We start from the raw sequence: 15,600 nt of genomic DNA on the forward strand, positions 1-15,600 counted from the left end.
TAATTATAAATTAGCTCATGCGGTCACCCACTTTATTATAAGAGGTGGGGGGGGGGAAGAGGATCATCAAATCCATCAATTTTAAAGGCCAAATAAAGACGTTCGAGCCTCACTCGCCTCACAAGAGAAGCAGCAAAATTAGAATGAATAAAAAATATTATTGAATGAATTATTTTAAAGGCCAAATAAGGGCATCATGTCCGGATTCAAAAGAATGATTAAAAAAAAATAAAGAAGTAAAGTAGATGTTTGAATGAGTTAAAGAAAGAATGATAACAGTGGCCGTGGCGACGTCGGCTCGTGCGGGTTTTCCGCTTTCCTTTTGCTTTCTTCGTTCCCCAATGGCCGAGTCTCTTCTCGCCTCGTTACTCAAAGGGGAGATCCAAGCGGCGGGGATCCTGTCACGGCTCGGGCTCGGCGGCGCACCGACCTGTCCGTCGTCTCCACAAGCAGTCAGTGCCCCATGTTCCCATGTCAATGTGGACGGACGCGTGTTCGCGCGTTTTCCCCTCTGTCCGTCTGTCGGTCTGCAGACTCTGTGGCGTCATTGGTGGAGTGTCCGCCCCGAGTCCGGGAGGTTCGAATCCCGATCGAGTCGGACCAGAGACTTGTAGGAATGGGACTTGCTGCTCACTTGCTTCACGTTCAGCGTTTAAAATTTAAATGGGGGAAGAGGACGGACAAACAACCATAGGTTGGCAGTCACAGCGCAAGCTTCATGGGCCCAATGGATGTCTCACTGTCTGTGTGGAAGTTCCTTGTGAAAGGGAACACGGGATTGTTTATTAGTCCCTTTGCGGTTTCACTGGAGAGGATCGTCCGACCCGACCGACCGTCCGTCCGACCGACCGACCGATCGTCCGACCGATCGTCCGTCTGACCGACAGACCGTCCGTCTGACCGACAGACCGACCGTCCGAACGACCGCCGTCCGTCCGACCGACCGTCCGTCCGTCTGACCGACAGACCGACCGTCCGAACGACCGTCCGACCGACCGTCCGTCCGACCGACTGTCCGTCCGTCCGTCCGACCGTCCGTCCGACCGACCGACCGACCGTCCGTCCGACCGACCGACCGTCCGTCCGACCGACCTACCGACCGTCCGAACGACCGTCCGACCGACCGACCGACCGACCGACCGTCCGACCGACCGTCCGACCGACCGACCGTCCATCCAACCCACTAGTAGTTTTTCCCCATCCCCTTAAACATATTCATCTGAAACTTGGAACACAGCTTTACGATGATGACCTTAAAGAACAAGTTCGAGTTTCAGGGAGTTTCGTCAATTTTTTTTAAACACAGTTTTGCCTTTTTAGAACTTGGAGAAGATCATATCGACGGGGGACACTTATTGCAAAGCAATGATCGCTCTTGTTATCGATGTTATACACATGGGAATTTCACATCCGCTGGTAATTCAAAAACCAGACGTTGCAGACCCTCGCCAGGACTGCTTTTGTGGAGTTTTTCTGTAGTTTTTGTGTGTGTACCGGTGTGTTTCATAATTAACTAGAGGGGGAGCACTCGGGAGAGTGCAAAACCTCCGCCGCCAATACTGCTGGGTCACTCAAGTGAACCTTATATCTTATTCATTAAATATGACGTCAACAGTGCTGACAGTTATAGTTCTTTTCTCCAACATTTTTTTTTTGGGAGGGGGGGTGGAAATCACTTAAAACATGTAGAAATGCAAAAAAAAGAAATCGCAATTTTGTTGAAAAAAAAGTTGCAAATTTTTTTTTTTTGGGGGGGGGGGGGTGGGAATCAATTGAAAAATGTGGAAATGCAAAAAAAAAATATTCAAATATTTTTTTCAAAATGGCTGCCATAGTGGCCATATTGGATTTTGGACCAAGTCCAAAATTTAATGGCATTATCCTTGGACCATACCTAACCCCCCCCCCCCCCCCAAGTTTCGTCGAAATCCGTCGAGGAGTTTTTCCGTAATACTGTTCACAAACAAACAAACAGACAGGGGTGAAAACAGTAACCTCCATCCATCTTCAAAGATGGCGGAGGTTAATAAGACACAAGCCGGGAGGCGACGTGGGTGGTCGCTATATAATTGCATACTAGTCGTACAGTTTTTGATGGATCGGGATGAAAATTTTTGACAAAGACGTTGATTATAGTGCGCATAAAAGCACGGAAGACGATTTTTGATTTTCGATTTTAAATTTTTTTTATTTTTAGGATTTTTCAAAAATTTCAAAGTCCCGTTGCTAGGCAACGGTGACGTCCATAGCAACAGTGCTCAAAGGCATAGAACTAGATCCTGGTATGAACCTCCCAGTCAAGTTTCATCAAAATTGGTTGACTCCTCTGGCCTTCAGAGCTGTCCATTACATACAAACATACAGACGGAAAACCTAAGAATAACGGTTGTCTAGCGACCACCTAATAACTAGAACTGCCACTTTATAACTGCTGGCAGTGATGACCGGGTATCTAGACGTGACGTGACCCACTTTGACGGGACATCTGACCCTGACCCATGACGTTTATTACAAATCAATTGAATTTGGAATGGGATTAAAATAAATTCAATTCAAATCAAGTGGAGGACCAAATAGGTACAATGCCGCATCTGGAGTAATCAGAAGGAACCTGAAGGAGCAAAAAGAAAAGATGAAGTCATCAGGAGGAACCAGGATGGGTTTTGCATTTCAGCTGCTACTCCAATACCCTCAAACCCATCGAGGCACAGCCAAGTTAGCTTTATTCCAAAAACAACAAAAAATCCCAGATCATAATAAATAAATAATTTTGCCTGCCAGACCATGTGTCCGATCAGGTTGAAATTCAAAACATGTATTCCCCATCACTACTCGATCGTAAATGTGAAGTTTTACGTCGATTGATAAAGTGGTTCCAGAGAAAACATTATTTAATACCTTCTTAAATCCAATATGGTTGCCAAGCCATGTAACATGAATTATTCCTTAACGTTGTCCGCACATGCCTTGGGGAACATTTATGTGAAGTTTCCTTCAATCTGTCCAGCCGTTCTGGAAAATATTTTTTATATGTTTTAGGATAAATCCAATATGATTGCCAAACCATGTGACCTGTGACATCATATGTGTGAACCTTTTGTTCCTCGTGGATAGGTGGTTATATGTGTAAAGTTTCGCCTCAATCTGTTCAGCCATTTCAGAGATTTGTTTATTTTTAAACAATATGGCTGCCAAATCACATCACCGATGACATCAAAAAAAAATTTGCAGACCATTTTATCCCAAGATGACCCTCAAAAATTTTCACACTGATCAGATGTTGTGTTCTACATATGCAATTACGTCATTACCAAGACACCAATGATATTAAAAAATAATAATAATCACTCCTTTCCCATGAGGAGGACTTGCGATGTGCCTTGGTTTCAATTTTTTCAATATTTTTTTCAAATTCGTGCAAAGTTTCAATTTTTTCCTTGGTGGGGTTTCAGAGATAACTGTCCAAAAATTTTCCGTCGTTCGAACATGGCTGCCTCACCACGTGACTATGATGATGTCATAATTATCATTGAAACTTGCTACCTGAGCAGTTGCACCAATGTTGAAAATTTTGTCTCAATCCGACAAGGTTGCAGAGAAAAACACGAAAGTTCTGCGCGCACGCACACACATGCACACACACCACAGTTTTGGGGGAGTGCCATCGCTTCTGAGGGCACTCTGGGCGCTTCCGAGGGCACTCTGGATACCAATGACGTCGCAGCAATGGCTCCACATTTCACACAACACTAAGTGGGGCATTTCCTAAGGGGGAATTTCCTCCTCACCATGGATGTGGTTGTTTGTCCATGCTGTTAACCTTTAAATGCTGTACATCAAGCAAGGAAGCAGCGTGTACCATTTTTAAAGTCTTTGGTATGACTCGGTCATGGTTGGAACAACAGACCTTCCACACTCAGAGCGGACTCTCGAACCATTACACCACTGAGTGTGATTATAATAAAGTTACTTGCTGAACAGTATACTTTGATACTTTGGATCAGAGACTGATTTTAAAAAGAAAAAGAAAAAATAGAACCAAGATACTATTATTATCAACAAAAACTCTCTCTGTTTCTTTGGAGAGCACATTATTTGGTTTATTTTACCTGCAAATCTCCCTCTCATTCAAGCACTACCTGTGTTGAGTTTTGAGGATGAGTATTTGCGGTTGCGTGCAAGTACCTTGTTATTTATTGTTTGGTTTTATTCCGTACTGTACTAACCCGACGTCTTTTCACTCATTTGACCACCGGCCCTGTTTCAGGTGGATTCTGTGAAGGCAGAACCCGATGTACGCTGGGCGTTTGTGCCATTGCTGCTCCAGTTTGTGCATGATCAGGTAATTGTCAAACTCATCTAACACGTCATTGCTGACAACCTCAGCCCAAACAGCGACCACCTTGCTGAACACCGACTTCGTTCAAATACGATTTTGGTCCAGCTGCTCAGAAATGTGTGACGAGCTGCCCCCCTCCGTTTTTCGTTTCTAAAATGCTCCTTGCCTCATGCAAATGAAGAGAAGTGGGGTTAAGCAATTGGTTCACTCCTGTCTGTTGTTCCGTCCACAAACGTCTGTTTATGATTGAAGAACAACTTCATTTCAGTCAAATGTTATATTTTGAACACAAGTCAGGAAACAAAAGTGAAGTGTAACAGTATTTTTGGCTCCGGATTCGTCCCGATCATGCATGCGCAGAGAGGAGTGAGATTTTAAAATATTTTTTAAAACTTTATCTCTCTGGCAGTGAAACGAAATTGAAAATCATTCGAAACGGGAAACTCACTGTTTTTAAGGATGTTATAAAGGACACAAACAACAGGCATGAAGAACTGATGTAACGTGTTATATAAGGTCGTGTTAGAGACGCTGCATCAATGGCGGAAAACTTCCGGATTTATTATGGTTTTTTTTTCTACAAGTTTTAAAATCTTTATTTTATTTCAATTAAATTTTACATTTGAACATTGTAGAGCACAATCGCCTTTTTGGCACTTTCAATACCCTTCAGTTTAGCAGTACTGAGACAAAGTATTCCAGCATTTTACGTCATCACAACCAATCAAATTTGCCGCTTGTAAACCCCGCCCATGTCCTTGTTTCTCTAGACAGTGCGGGATAAGGTGTTCCATGAACTCTTGTTATCCCCACACTTTTTGAAAAAAAACAGGAGGATATTGTAATCAGCATCGTCCGTCCATCCGTCACACGATCTCCTCCTAAATGGTTGTGCAGAAATTCACCAAACTTGGTAGTTGTGATCACTGCATGGCAATGAGGTGCAAGAGCAGTATTGTTTTTTTAGCCCCTGTCAAAAGGTCAAATATCAAAAATTGCAATGACGAGCACATTTAAAAACTTTTTTGATGAAACTTTATATATTTACAATCAACATTGGAGGGTGCATGAAATGTGTACCGATTTTTTTTTTTATTTTTTTATTTTTTTTTATTTTTTTATTTTTTTATTTTTATTTTTAGATTTTACCTCTGGTCCATGCCCCAGGGGACAGGGACTTTGGTTCACAGGGGTAAAAATGGGAAAACTTTTTAATTTTTTTCACTCAATTTTACATTGGGTCAATCCTAGTCCATCCATCCATCAGGACCATGCTCTGTACAGAGCGTCGGTACTGCCTAAGCAGTCTCCTTGGCTGTTGGACACAATCCTGGACGGGTCGCCACTCCGACACGGGATACCAGCAAGCTGGTCCTCATTTTGCCGACCTTGGAAGGATGACATGCTGAGTTAACCCCACCTGTTATAAATTCAACAGCCGAGTGGGATTTGAACTCAGGATCCTAGGATCCCAAGCCCACCACCCTAACTAACCATTAAGGCAACACCAGGCATGTCAATCCTGGTGGATTTCCATCTTTTAACTTTTCTTGACGTGGGAAGTGTGGGGATTTGCAATGGTACGTCATCAATTTCTCTCTCGTTTCATCTGTTTCCATTGGGTTTTGATGATTAATAATTAATTATAAATGCATAATTTGTTCATTTCTGCTGTTTCATTTTTGCTGTTTCAAAATTGGTTCTCACTGGTGAAAAAAAAAGAAAAAGAAAAATAATTTGAGTCACAAACCCAAATGCCTATTGCATGCCTGTCAGACAACAAAGACCACCATTTCAGGTGGTCTTTGTTGTCTTACAGATCTGTGGTGCATAGATAGTCCACTTGCGTTTGAGTTGTCGAGTTTGGGTTTGATTCCCAACCCCACTATAAACTGTCAGATTGGTTCTTCACAGGCAGGGAGTTGCATCACAAAGTGTGCCGTCCCTTGGATGGACGTTAAACTTTGGAGTCTCGTCTGCGAGCCCGAATTGGTGGACGTTAAAGATCCCACGGTGTATTTTGCAAATAGTATGCGAGTTATCATACACATCCTGAACAAATTCCAAATTCCTGCACTCCACACCTTAATTTGAATGTCACAGTTTGTGAAATATTTTGGCCAAAAGCATTCCCCAGGTGATTCATCAATGTCGGAATACTGGAAGTAGTTGTGGGTGATCTTTGTGCTTCCTGAAGAATAGTATTTGTCATGTTGTTCGCATGTATTGCTGAAGTGTTTCTGACAGTTATTCATGATCTTGATACGTGGACGTTTGCATGCGTTTGACCTGAAATTCACAGATTTGCACCGTCGTTGCTGGTACCGATGAGCGAAAGAAAGAAAGGTGCGGGGTCGCAGCAGGTGGTACTCAAATGATGGCAACAAAAATCAACTTGGATAATCTGGAGGAGTTTCCACCTGTTGGGCAGGCCAGGTACCGTCACACTTTTTCACATGAAACTTGTACGTCGTCAGTAATTTCAAACTCCCACAACGTGAGTTCCAGTCATCACATTCCCTCTTTTTAAGCACAGCGCTTTTGTGACCGGAAGTATTTGTACTTTCCTATTATTTGAATACAGCTGGTAAAAAAGAATTTGCAATTCTTAAGATTTTTTTTTTTAATCTCACTCCTCCCTGCCTATGTGCAATCAGGACGAATTCAGAGACGAATTACTCTGAAACTACAGATTTGTTCATTCTGATTCGTGTTCAAAATATAACATTCGATTGAAATTATTGTTCCTCTATTATGAACTGACGTTTGTAGACAAACAGAGAGACAGCCAGACAAAGTGAATTATTGCTTAACCCCACTTTTCTCTGCGTGTGTGCGGGGTATAGTTGGGTCAAAATACCACCTGACCCACAACAAATTGCAACAAAAGGTTTTTCAGTGGTTTTCATTCCTACTGAATATACTGATCAACAGAAAAAAAAGTCTACCAAACTGACATCCGGAAATGGGTTAAAACAGTCATTTTCAAAATGGCCACCACCGGGCTTTGAAACAACGAAAACAGCTATAACTTCAATAATTGTGATAAAAACACAATTGTTGGTTCTGGTCCATGGTTTTAATCGATCAGCAATCCACTGGTGTCAATAAAATTTAGATCTGATCAGTATTTAACATGAAATCCAAGATGGCGGCAAAATTCAAGAGTGCAAAAATCAATAGATTTTCCATCTGAACCAAAATCACTGAACACCTGGTGCCACTGAAACATTTATTTGTGAACATTACATAATGGCAGTTTAGGTTACAATTCCAGTCCTCATCACTGTTCTCTAGTTCCTCAGAGGCTTGATTTAGTGGATTGTCACAAAACATCACTTGGCAAGATCAACATGCAGATGTACACGGAAGCCCATTCTTTCTGCAGCTGCAACGGGGTGTGTCACAAGCTGTGGTGCAGTCGCAGTGTATCATCTTCAGAAGAGTGTCTGGTGCAGCATTCATGGCAGTCATGATAAGTACAAATCGATTGTCTCCAACTCCCCAGCCCCAGTCCAGAGGATCGAGGTCACCCTCCATCCCCATCCAAAGCATGACCTGGTAGTACACTTGGAGACAATGAAACTTGGTGGCAGATTCCGTTGAGGGAAGACGTTCAGGTGTAACGAAAGACTTGGCAGCAGCGACCTTCTTTGTGAATATCTTGTAACACATGGCTGCCAGAGAACTTGTGCTCTGCCCAGCAAATATAACAGCCATCGCTTGGCTACCAAGTTTCTTTGTTTCAGCGTGGCTGACGCCTCTCAAAGTGAATGTATCTGCACACAACTGGAGGCCTTGATCATCTTCCACGAGTTTCTGAAAGACTGATTTTTTTCCCAATGCCATACACACGAGATGTTGAATCACATCCTGTGAAGGCGTGCAGGAATAATAGTTGAGTGCACAACTTATTCCCAAGAAGATGCTTCATCCGATTGATGTCATATACTTTCAGATTGCTTCTTGACTGGTTGTCTGATCTGAAATATAGTGGTTTTCCATCTGCTTTACAGTAATGGAGCAAAGGCATCAACAAATCTGTGTCCTCTCTGATTAGTGTGGTGGAATGCAGAATTGTGTTGTTTACGGCTGTCTTGGCAATGTCCACATCAGCGTCCCCTTCTGCCTGAATAACTGTGCAGCCCACTTTCTTCAGCTGATCACCTATTAAGGTGATCAGCTGTTGCTTGTTACTGCCGACAGATAGGAATTCATCTCTCTTTCCGTCAAATTCAGTTTCTCCGGTGAAGTTCACAGTCGGATAGCTGTTGTCTTGTCCCTGTCTCTGCTGAGTGTTATCCTTTATCGAAGGGCCTGCACCATCACCATCACCATCAAAGACAACAGTTGCTGTCCCATAGTGTTTTGTTGTGAAGTCTGCATATGCTCTGGCTATTTTGCCATATGTATCTCCCTTCTTCCACTTGAGCTTGTGCAGCAAGGATCCAACATCAATAACATACCTTTCAGTCTTAAGGTGCGCTGAAGGTGTGGTTTCAGGTACTCCTTCACATGCCAGTGCCTTGGTACAGTGGTCATTGACGGCTTGAGCGAGTTGAGGTTTGTCGGCCTTCCTCAAGATCTTGTTGTCCTCAAAGAGAGATGGAGGGTATGGACTGAGCTCAAAACGCATCACGTCCTCAAGTGACAAATCACCTATCTGGGATACCACCAGGAATCGCTGGAATAGCACACTGGAGTCGATGGTTCTGTGAGGAGCAACCTGGAGAGCATTTGAATTTCCCAGGTTCTTTGCTTTCTCTGTCCTCTTGATGGAGAAGGAAAACACAGGTTGTCCAATCATTCTCTCGATGATTTTGTTCCCAACAGCTTCATATTCATGCACGTTGATGTCTTCGCTTGCCACGATACCATTTATGATGTTTCTCAATGTAGGATCAGAGGAGAAAGGTGAAAATGCATTCAGCTTTGTGCTTATCTTCGAGAGGTCGAATGCATGTCTTTCAATTCTGGCACCAGTTGCTTCTTTATGCTGTTCGCTTGTTGCGTATGTGAGATCATTGAAGTCCTGCATGGCGATGTTGACCTCAGATGTTATGGGGACTGACATTGTCCACAATGCTAGGTGTTCCTCTGTCATCTTACTGCCATGAGTCAAGCCACCGGTGCTCTTTAGTGATCTCATGAGTGTTTGTTCGATGACTAGAACAATTTGATAAATTGAATTTGATAAATGTTGGGTGATTGCCTCACAGAGGTTTGATTATATAGAGACAATTTATTGATTTTACACCCTTCATTTTTTGCCGCCATCTTGGATTTCATGTTAAATACTGATCAGATCTAAATTTTATTGACACCAATGGATTGTTGATCCATTAAAACCATGGACCAGAACCAACAATTATGTTTTTATCACAATTATTGAAGAAGTTATAGCTGTTTTAGTGATTTCAAAGCCTGGTGGCGGCCATCTTGAAAATGACTGTTTTCACCCATTTCTGGATGTCAGATTTTGGTAGACTTTTTCTGTTGATCAGTATATTCAGTAGGAATAAAAACCACTGATAAACCTTTTGTTGCAATTTGTTGTGGGTTTGGTGGTTGTTTGTCATAAATTTACCCGACTAGTAATAAATTACGGATTTGGAAAGTTAACTTGACACGGAACGCGTTTGGTACGGCAATTAAGCGACTGGTTGTCACTCCTTGCATGAAATTTCTGCATGCGACATCACATCACGCTTGTTTGAAATTGGGAAGGGAGTGTCTGTCTGTAAGTTGAGAAGTGAACCTGATTTCAAGAAGCAAAGTTTCCAAAGGTGTCATCATCACTGCTGGTGAGAAGGCTCTCACTTGTTTGTGTGGAGGTCGTCCTGATGAGGGTTTGATGCACTGCGTTCCAGGCTTATTTTTTTTTGTGAGAAAGTATCCACAAGAATCACTACTGTGCAGGTGCACAGTCTTCACGACATAGCAGCGGCTGCCTGCTATCACAGTTCTCAAGTGTATTTCAAAGTGCAACAGTGGATCGGGGAAATCTGACGATTTTGATCCAGAAGAATGGAGATGGCTTCCAGTGAAACATCTTGAGCCACGAACGACTGATTTGCCACCAGCTTCCAAAGCTCTTCTCCAGTTCATGAAATGTAAATGCAAAACTGTCTGTTGTACACAAAGGTGCACTTGCAAGAAGTATGGACGACAAGTTGGCCTGAGAGTTGCTTTACCCCTCCGCAGAAAAGCGTTAGTTCTTCAATCCTTTTAATATATTTTTTAATCCTTTCTATTTGCCCAATTTCATTCTTGCTTTCGAAGGAAATTGTGAGTCAGGAAATTTGAGACACATACACAGACATATGGTAGCATAGTCAAAGCAATTATAAATCAACACTGATCATTCAAATCAGATACCTACATCTACTTTTATTTTGAAAATTGATGTTTGTGGGGTAATATGCCTGGTGTTGGCTTGATGGTTAGGGTGGTGGGCTTGGGATCCTAGGGTCCTGAGTTCAAATCCCATTCGGCTGTTTAATTAATACCAGGTGGGGTTGACTCTGCCTGTCATCCTTCTGAGGTCGACAAAATGAGTACCAGCTTGCTGGTATCCTGTGTCGGAGTGGCGACCTGTCCAGGATTGTGCCCACTCGCCAAAGAGACTGCTTAGGCAGCACCAACGGTCTTCACAGAGTATGGTCCCAATTGATGGATGTGGGGTTATGGTATCTTTTTTGAGATTGAGAAATGGCAGCAATCCCGGATATTTAGAATGCCAAGATCTGAATAAAAGCATCCAATGTGAAAATAGATGTGAATTTATATTTTTTCCTTGTTGGTGTCATTTCAACAGTTCTTTCTTAATCGTCGTATTGTGGGGATGGGTGTCGGCTGCGAGCACGGCCGCTAGGTGGAGCAGTAGAGTCGGCTCCACCGAACACCCGGAATCTAGATCGCGCTTCTCGGAGAACTCCGAGAAGGCATGGGTCCCTTACAGGACCGTGAATCGCCAATAATTTGGCCGCGTGGAATAGGGTTAATTGCCAACTTAAATATACCTAAGTATCCACGCGGCAAAGCTACGGGGGAATTCACACTCTCGGCAGGTCTCGAGCGGAACGAGCTGTTATCGTGCTCGAACCGTGCGTAACCCGAGCGGATGGTTGCCAAGACCCATCGGACCAAATGCACAATTTGCCACTTCCCAATTTCCCAACATGCACCGTGCTAAGCCAATGAAAGAAGCACAGAAACAAGCTGATACATTCAACAACAGGGTTATTTATTTACAATAATAATTGGCAAAAACTGGGAAGGGAGACAAAGAGCAGATTACAACCAAATATGAAATGTAAATAATGTACAAGCAAAAGTAATTAACAATTTTACTTGACAAGACAGGCCCGCACACACACACACCCAAAGAAATGGACCCCGTCGGGTCTTCATTGAAGGTTCCCAGCTCGAGGGAAGATGAGCTGGAAACCAGAGCTATCTTGGACCTGTTCACCTCGTGTGGTCTTCGACGTCCTGGACCGGCGGGACTCGAACCCGCAACCACGATACCACTCCAAGTACCCAGGACGGAGGAAAAAGGGCAGACGCCAACCAGCGCGAGCACGGACGAGGCAGCGAGTGCCAGCAGGCAAGGCCAGGCAATCCAGGGCGATCCGGCAGACCAAAACCAACTCTCTCCCAGTCGGATCGTGCCGAACAGTTATTCACTCCTCCAGAGGGGAGGAGCCGCCTCCTCCGACCCGCTCTCCCTCGCTGGACGGTTTTGGCGCGCAAATGCGCTCGTTGCCCCCGTGATTGGCCAAAAGGGGTGCCAAGTCTGCTGATTGGACCGGGGGGGGGGGCGTGGCAGGCATCACGCCGGACCGCCCCTCAAACAGGAAGAGGAGTAATATTGTCCTGCGTTGGCTCTCATTGGCTGACCGACGGCAAACTCGCTCGCATCTCTCTGATTGGTCGAGAGAGACGCCAAGTCCTTCTTGAACTCTGCCCACCGCGAGCGTTATGGCGTCAGGATGGAGCGAAGGTGTTGTTATTGTTGTAAGTGATGTAAAAATGTAAAAGAAAACCCTGACTATCAAAATAACTCCGCAGCGCACGAACATTTAATTCTCATTTGACACAGGGGATGGATTCTAACTAGAAACACATACCGATATAACTGATCTATAGGGACTCTGGCTGTTTGTTGTGTGCAGTAAGCTTCCAAATTCGTAACAGTATAAACGGCCATGTTGGAAGAAAGTATCACACTGGGTGGCCATCTTGAACTTATACAAATTAGCAATATTGCTCAAGCCATTTATACATTTTGGATGTAATTCAGGTGGGTTAGGGGGAGTGGTGGGGGGCTAGTTCCAGGAAATTGCAATTTATTTTATGTCAAACCATAGATTGACTGGACTATATCTATAGTGGTTATCTTTTTGGTTAGTACTGAAAAACAGAAGCCACCACCAACTAATATAGCTTCCCAGCAGTTAAGGCTCAGGTCTGAGTTTTGGAATCGTGTTCTCAGTGTTGAGCATTCTCCCAAGAGGTAAAGGGGTGGGGAAGAGGGTAGCATCACGTAGCTGCATCATGCAGAATGCAGATGGTGTGATGTTATATTCATCATCACTTTATGTAGTCAATGAAATAAAATTCTTGAAGTACACACACTTTCTTGTCACACAAGGCAGCGCAAGCCCTCTCGACGAATCAACCCAACATGCGTCGGTGAGGATCGTCGGCAATCACAGCCCACCGTGTCCTTTGTCCATACCCCATTTGATGTCAAAGAAAGGGTTTCGTCTGTTCCGGAGATGCAACGTGGCATGGCAGAACTGGCTCCAGATAGGGAGATGCTTTTTCGGGAGAGGTGAGTGTAAAAAGAATGGCAAAGGCCGACAGTCAGCACTTTGGCATACACTTTGAAATGAATAAAATGGGTGTATAAATGAATTAGAAATGTGACTAGGAGGTTTGGGTGATAGATTCCTATTCTGGTGTTCAAAATGAACCTTGGCGAATGTTTCTTTTCATTCCAGAAACTGTCTGCTGTGGAAATTTTCAAGTGAAGATTCGACGAGCGTCTCCTTGTCACGTCTTGATACCAGCTGCACATCCTCTGCCTCGAGTCATCCTCTTTCTAAAAGTTCTAACGCAAGCTCTTCCATGCCCCGTTCTGCACCACACCCGAACCTCCCTGCTGCACATTCTCTCAATTCTTATTCACAAGCATCTGTGCAGAAGCAATCGCAATCGCCGTTGATTCCACACCCTGAGGCAGTGACAAACCTGTCAGTGCTGCAAAACTTGGCTGTTGTTTACGCTGGATGCATACGAGGTAAGATAGGTTGTTGAAAACAAAAACAGTACAAATACAATGCAGCACACAGATATCATATCACTGGATAATACCTGTTTATGCACAGGTGAGAGGTGCGTTGAGGCTTTTCGGTAGAAAATAAAATGTGCGTCGAAAACCAAACAAAACTAGAACGGCACTCGGGAGAGCGCATTTCTCTGCCAGGCTGAACAGTTTGTTTTGTATCCCACTGACAGGCCAGACCTGGACATTAACCAAAATCCAATCGGCTTGTTATTGTCACCTTTCAAACTTATCCACCAACTTTTATCCATAATTTTTGGAGGTATTGTTTTTGGCAACATCTTTCAATGGTGAAGAATCATTTTAAAAAAATTCAGTACTCGGATCCGGATCCTCACCAACATCGAATCGATTCGTCCTTGTCACACACCCAACCTGTCCACCAACGGTTGTCCGAATCCATACATAATATTTTGAGATGCACTGCTCACAGACGGACAGCCAGACAAACAATGGTGTAAACAACCTCCCTTCGTTGATGGAGCTAACCAACTAGTAAGAGCAATCAAAGATTGCAGACCCTCGCCAAGACTTGTTTTGTGTGATTTTTATAATACGTATTTTATAGACGTACTCGCATTCTAATTGTACATGCTTTGCAGTGGTATTCGGTTGAAAATAGATAACATGTACTACTGGCTACCTCTATTTGGTGTTTGTTGGCCGACATTATTATATTCTGTGCAGACAAACAAACAAACGGTACCAGATGCAATTCCCTCTCCTCTAGCTCGGGTAGCAAAACATATTTTCAGGAGAAAACAAAACATCACAGTTACCCCTTCCCCCATTAATTCTGTCTCCCTATCCCCATCATGGAAATTCGTACATTTCCAATGAAAGGGTGAGGTTCCTGATGCCGTAAGAAGAAAAGTCCTGGGTTTTTTTTGTTTGTTTTTTTTTTTTCTTGGCTTAAACTTTAAAGGGTGAAAACATTTTGAGCCCACCCCCTTATAAATAGTAGAGAGGTAAACATTAAAAAAAGATGATGAAATTTTGATTGATTTGGGTGTTGGGTTCCATAAGGACTCTATTTGAGATCGTTTTCAGGCATTTTACTTCACCTTATTTTATATACAGAGTCGAGGATCGTGGAAGAGCTGGAACACAGAACAGATCAGGACGCAACATAATAAAAGGAACGACAGAAAGAGAAAGTGGAAAAGCCAACAGCAGGGCCGATGGACAAAATAGACTGACACGGACAGACAAGTGAAGACATGTATCATAAAACTTGATGGTATTAATATTTATCAAGATTAAATTAATTTTGAATAAATGTTGTTTCAGTTCAAAGTTGTCCAACTAACAACTTTTCAACACAGAATGTGGCCTTTTTCACTTATCTTAGCACTTTTACATACTCTCTTGATGCAAGCACGAATCACTAATGTTTCTTCAAACACAGATCGTCTTTTTCTTTAGAACCAAATTTCTGCACTTAGTTATTACATACATATACCAATGACAACAGTAATCTCTTAATGCCACTTGATGATATTTGATATGCTTGGCTTGTTGTGAATTTACCAATCAAGAGTGGATATGTGCGGTTGTAGGGAACTTGGTGCCAAATGTGTTGCTGGAGGTTTATCTCGTGTTGCACCTCCTGTCTGTGCACAGCATCCGGATCACCCACTTCAAACCTTCTCAGGGTCAGTAGGTACCTTTTATGTAACACTTGTTTAAGTGTACCTGAACATGTTTTCTGTTCTTTGTCTGCTAATGAGGTGACTGATCAGTGACGTCACTGATACTACCTGATCTGATCTCTTGGACACGTATCGGTCATGGAGCCACTGTGGCAGTGAAAGACCAGAGGGATCCCATCGAGGAAAGGCAGTCCATACAATTCTAGTTGGTAATTTCAGGACAAAACTAGAACGGGCACTCGTAGAGCGCATACCTT

General features: G+C 43.3%; 1 protein-coding gene across 5 annotated transcripts in view; it reads left to right on the top strand.

Annotated features, from left to right (window-relative positions):
- Window positions 1-228: 228 nt before the first annotated feature.
- The window catches only part of CDAN1 (codanin 1), a 142,406-nt gene continuing 127,034 nt past the window's right edge, over window positions 229-15,600 (top strand). Inside the window, exons 1-6 of one of the 5 annotated variants that reach the window (XM_085879977.1) lie at window positions 229-452; window positions 4,268-4,342; window positions 6,642-6,775; window positions 12,996-13,178; window positions 13,348-13,646; window positions 15,251-15,346. In XM_085879977.1, coding sequence (XP_085736103.1) covers window positions 270-452; window positions 4,268-4,342; window positions 6,642-6,775; window positions 12,996-13,178; window positions 13,348-13,646; window positions 15,251-15,346 — 970 coding nt within the window. In that variant the 5' untranslated portion in view covers window positions 229-269. The remainder of the gene's footprint in view (window positions 453-4,267; window positions 4,343-6,641; window positions 6,776-12,995; window positions 13,179-13,347; window positions 13,647-15,250; window positions 15,347-15,600) is intronic. The other 4 variants (XR_015057814.1, XM_085879975.1, XM_085879974.1 and 1 more) reach the window with 4 other exon arrangements.

The sequence above is a fragment of the Eptatretus burgeri genome, chromosome 4, assembly GCF_056783735.1.
Source record: "Eptatretus burgeri isolate ZD-2024b chromosome 4, Ebu_testis_v1, whole genome shotgun sequence".
NCBI classification, from domain to species: Eukaryota; Metazoa; Chordata; class Myxini; order Myxiniformes; family Myxinidae; genus Eptatretus; species Eptatretus burgeri.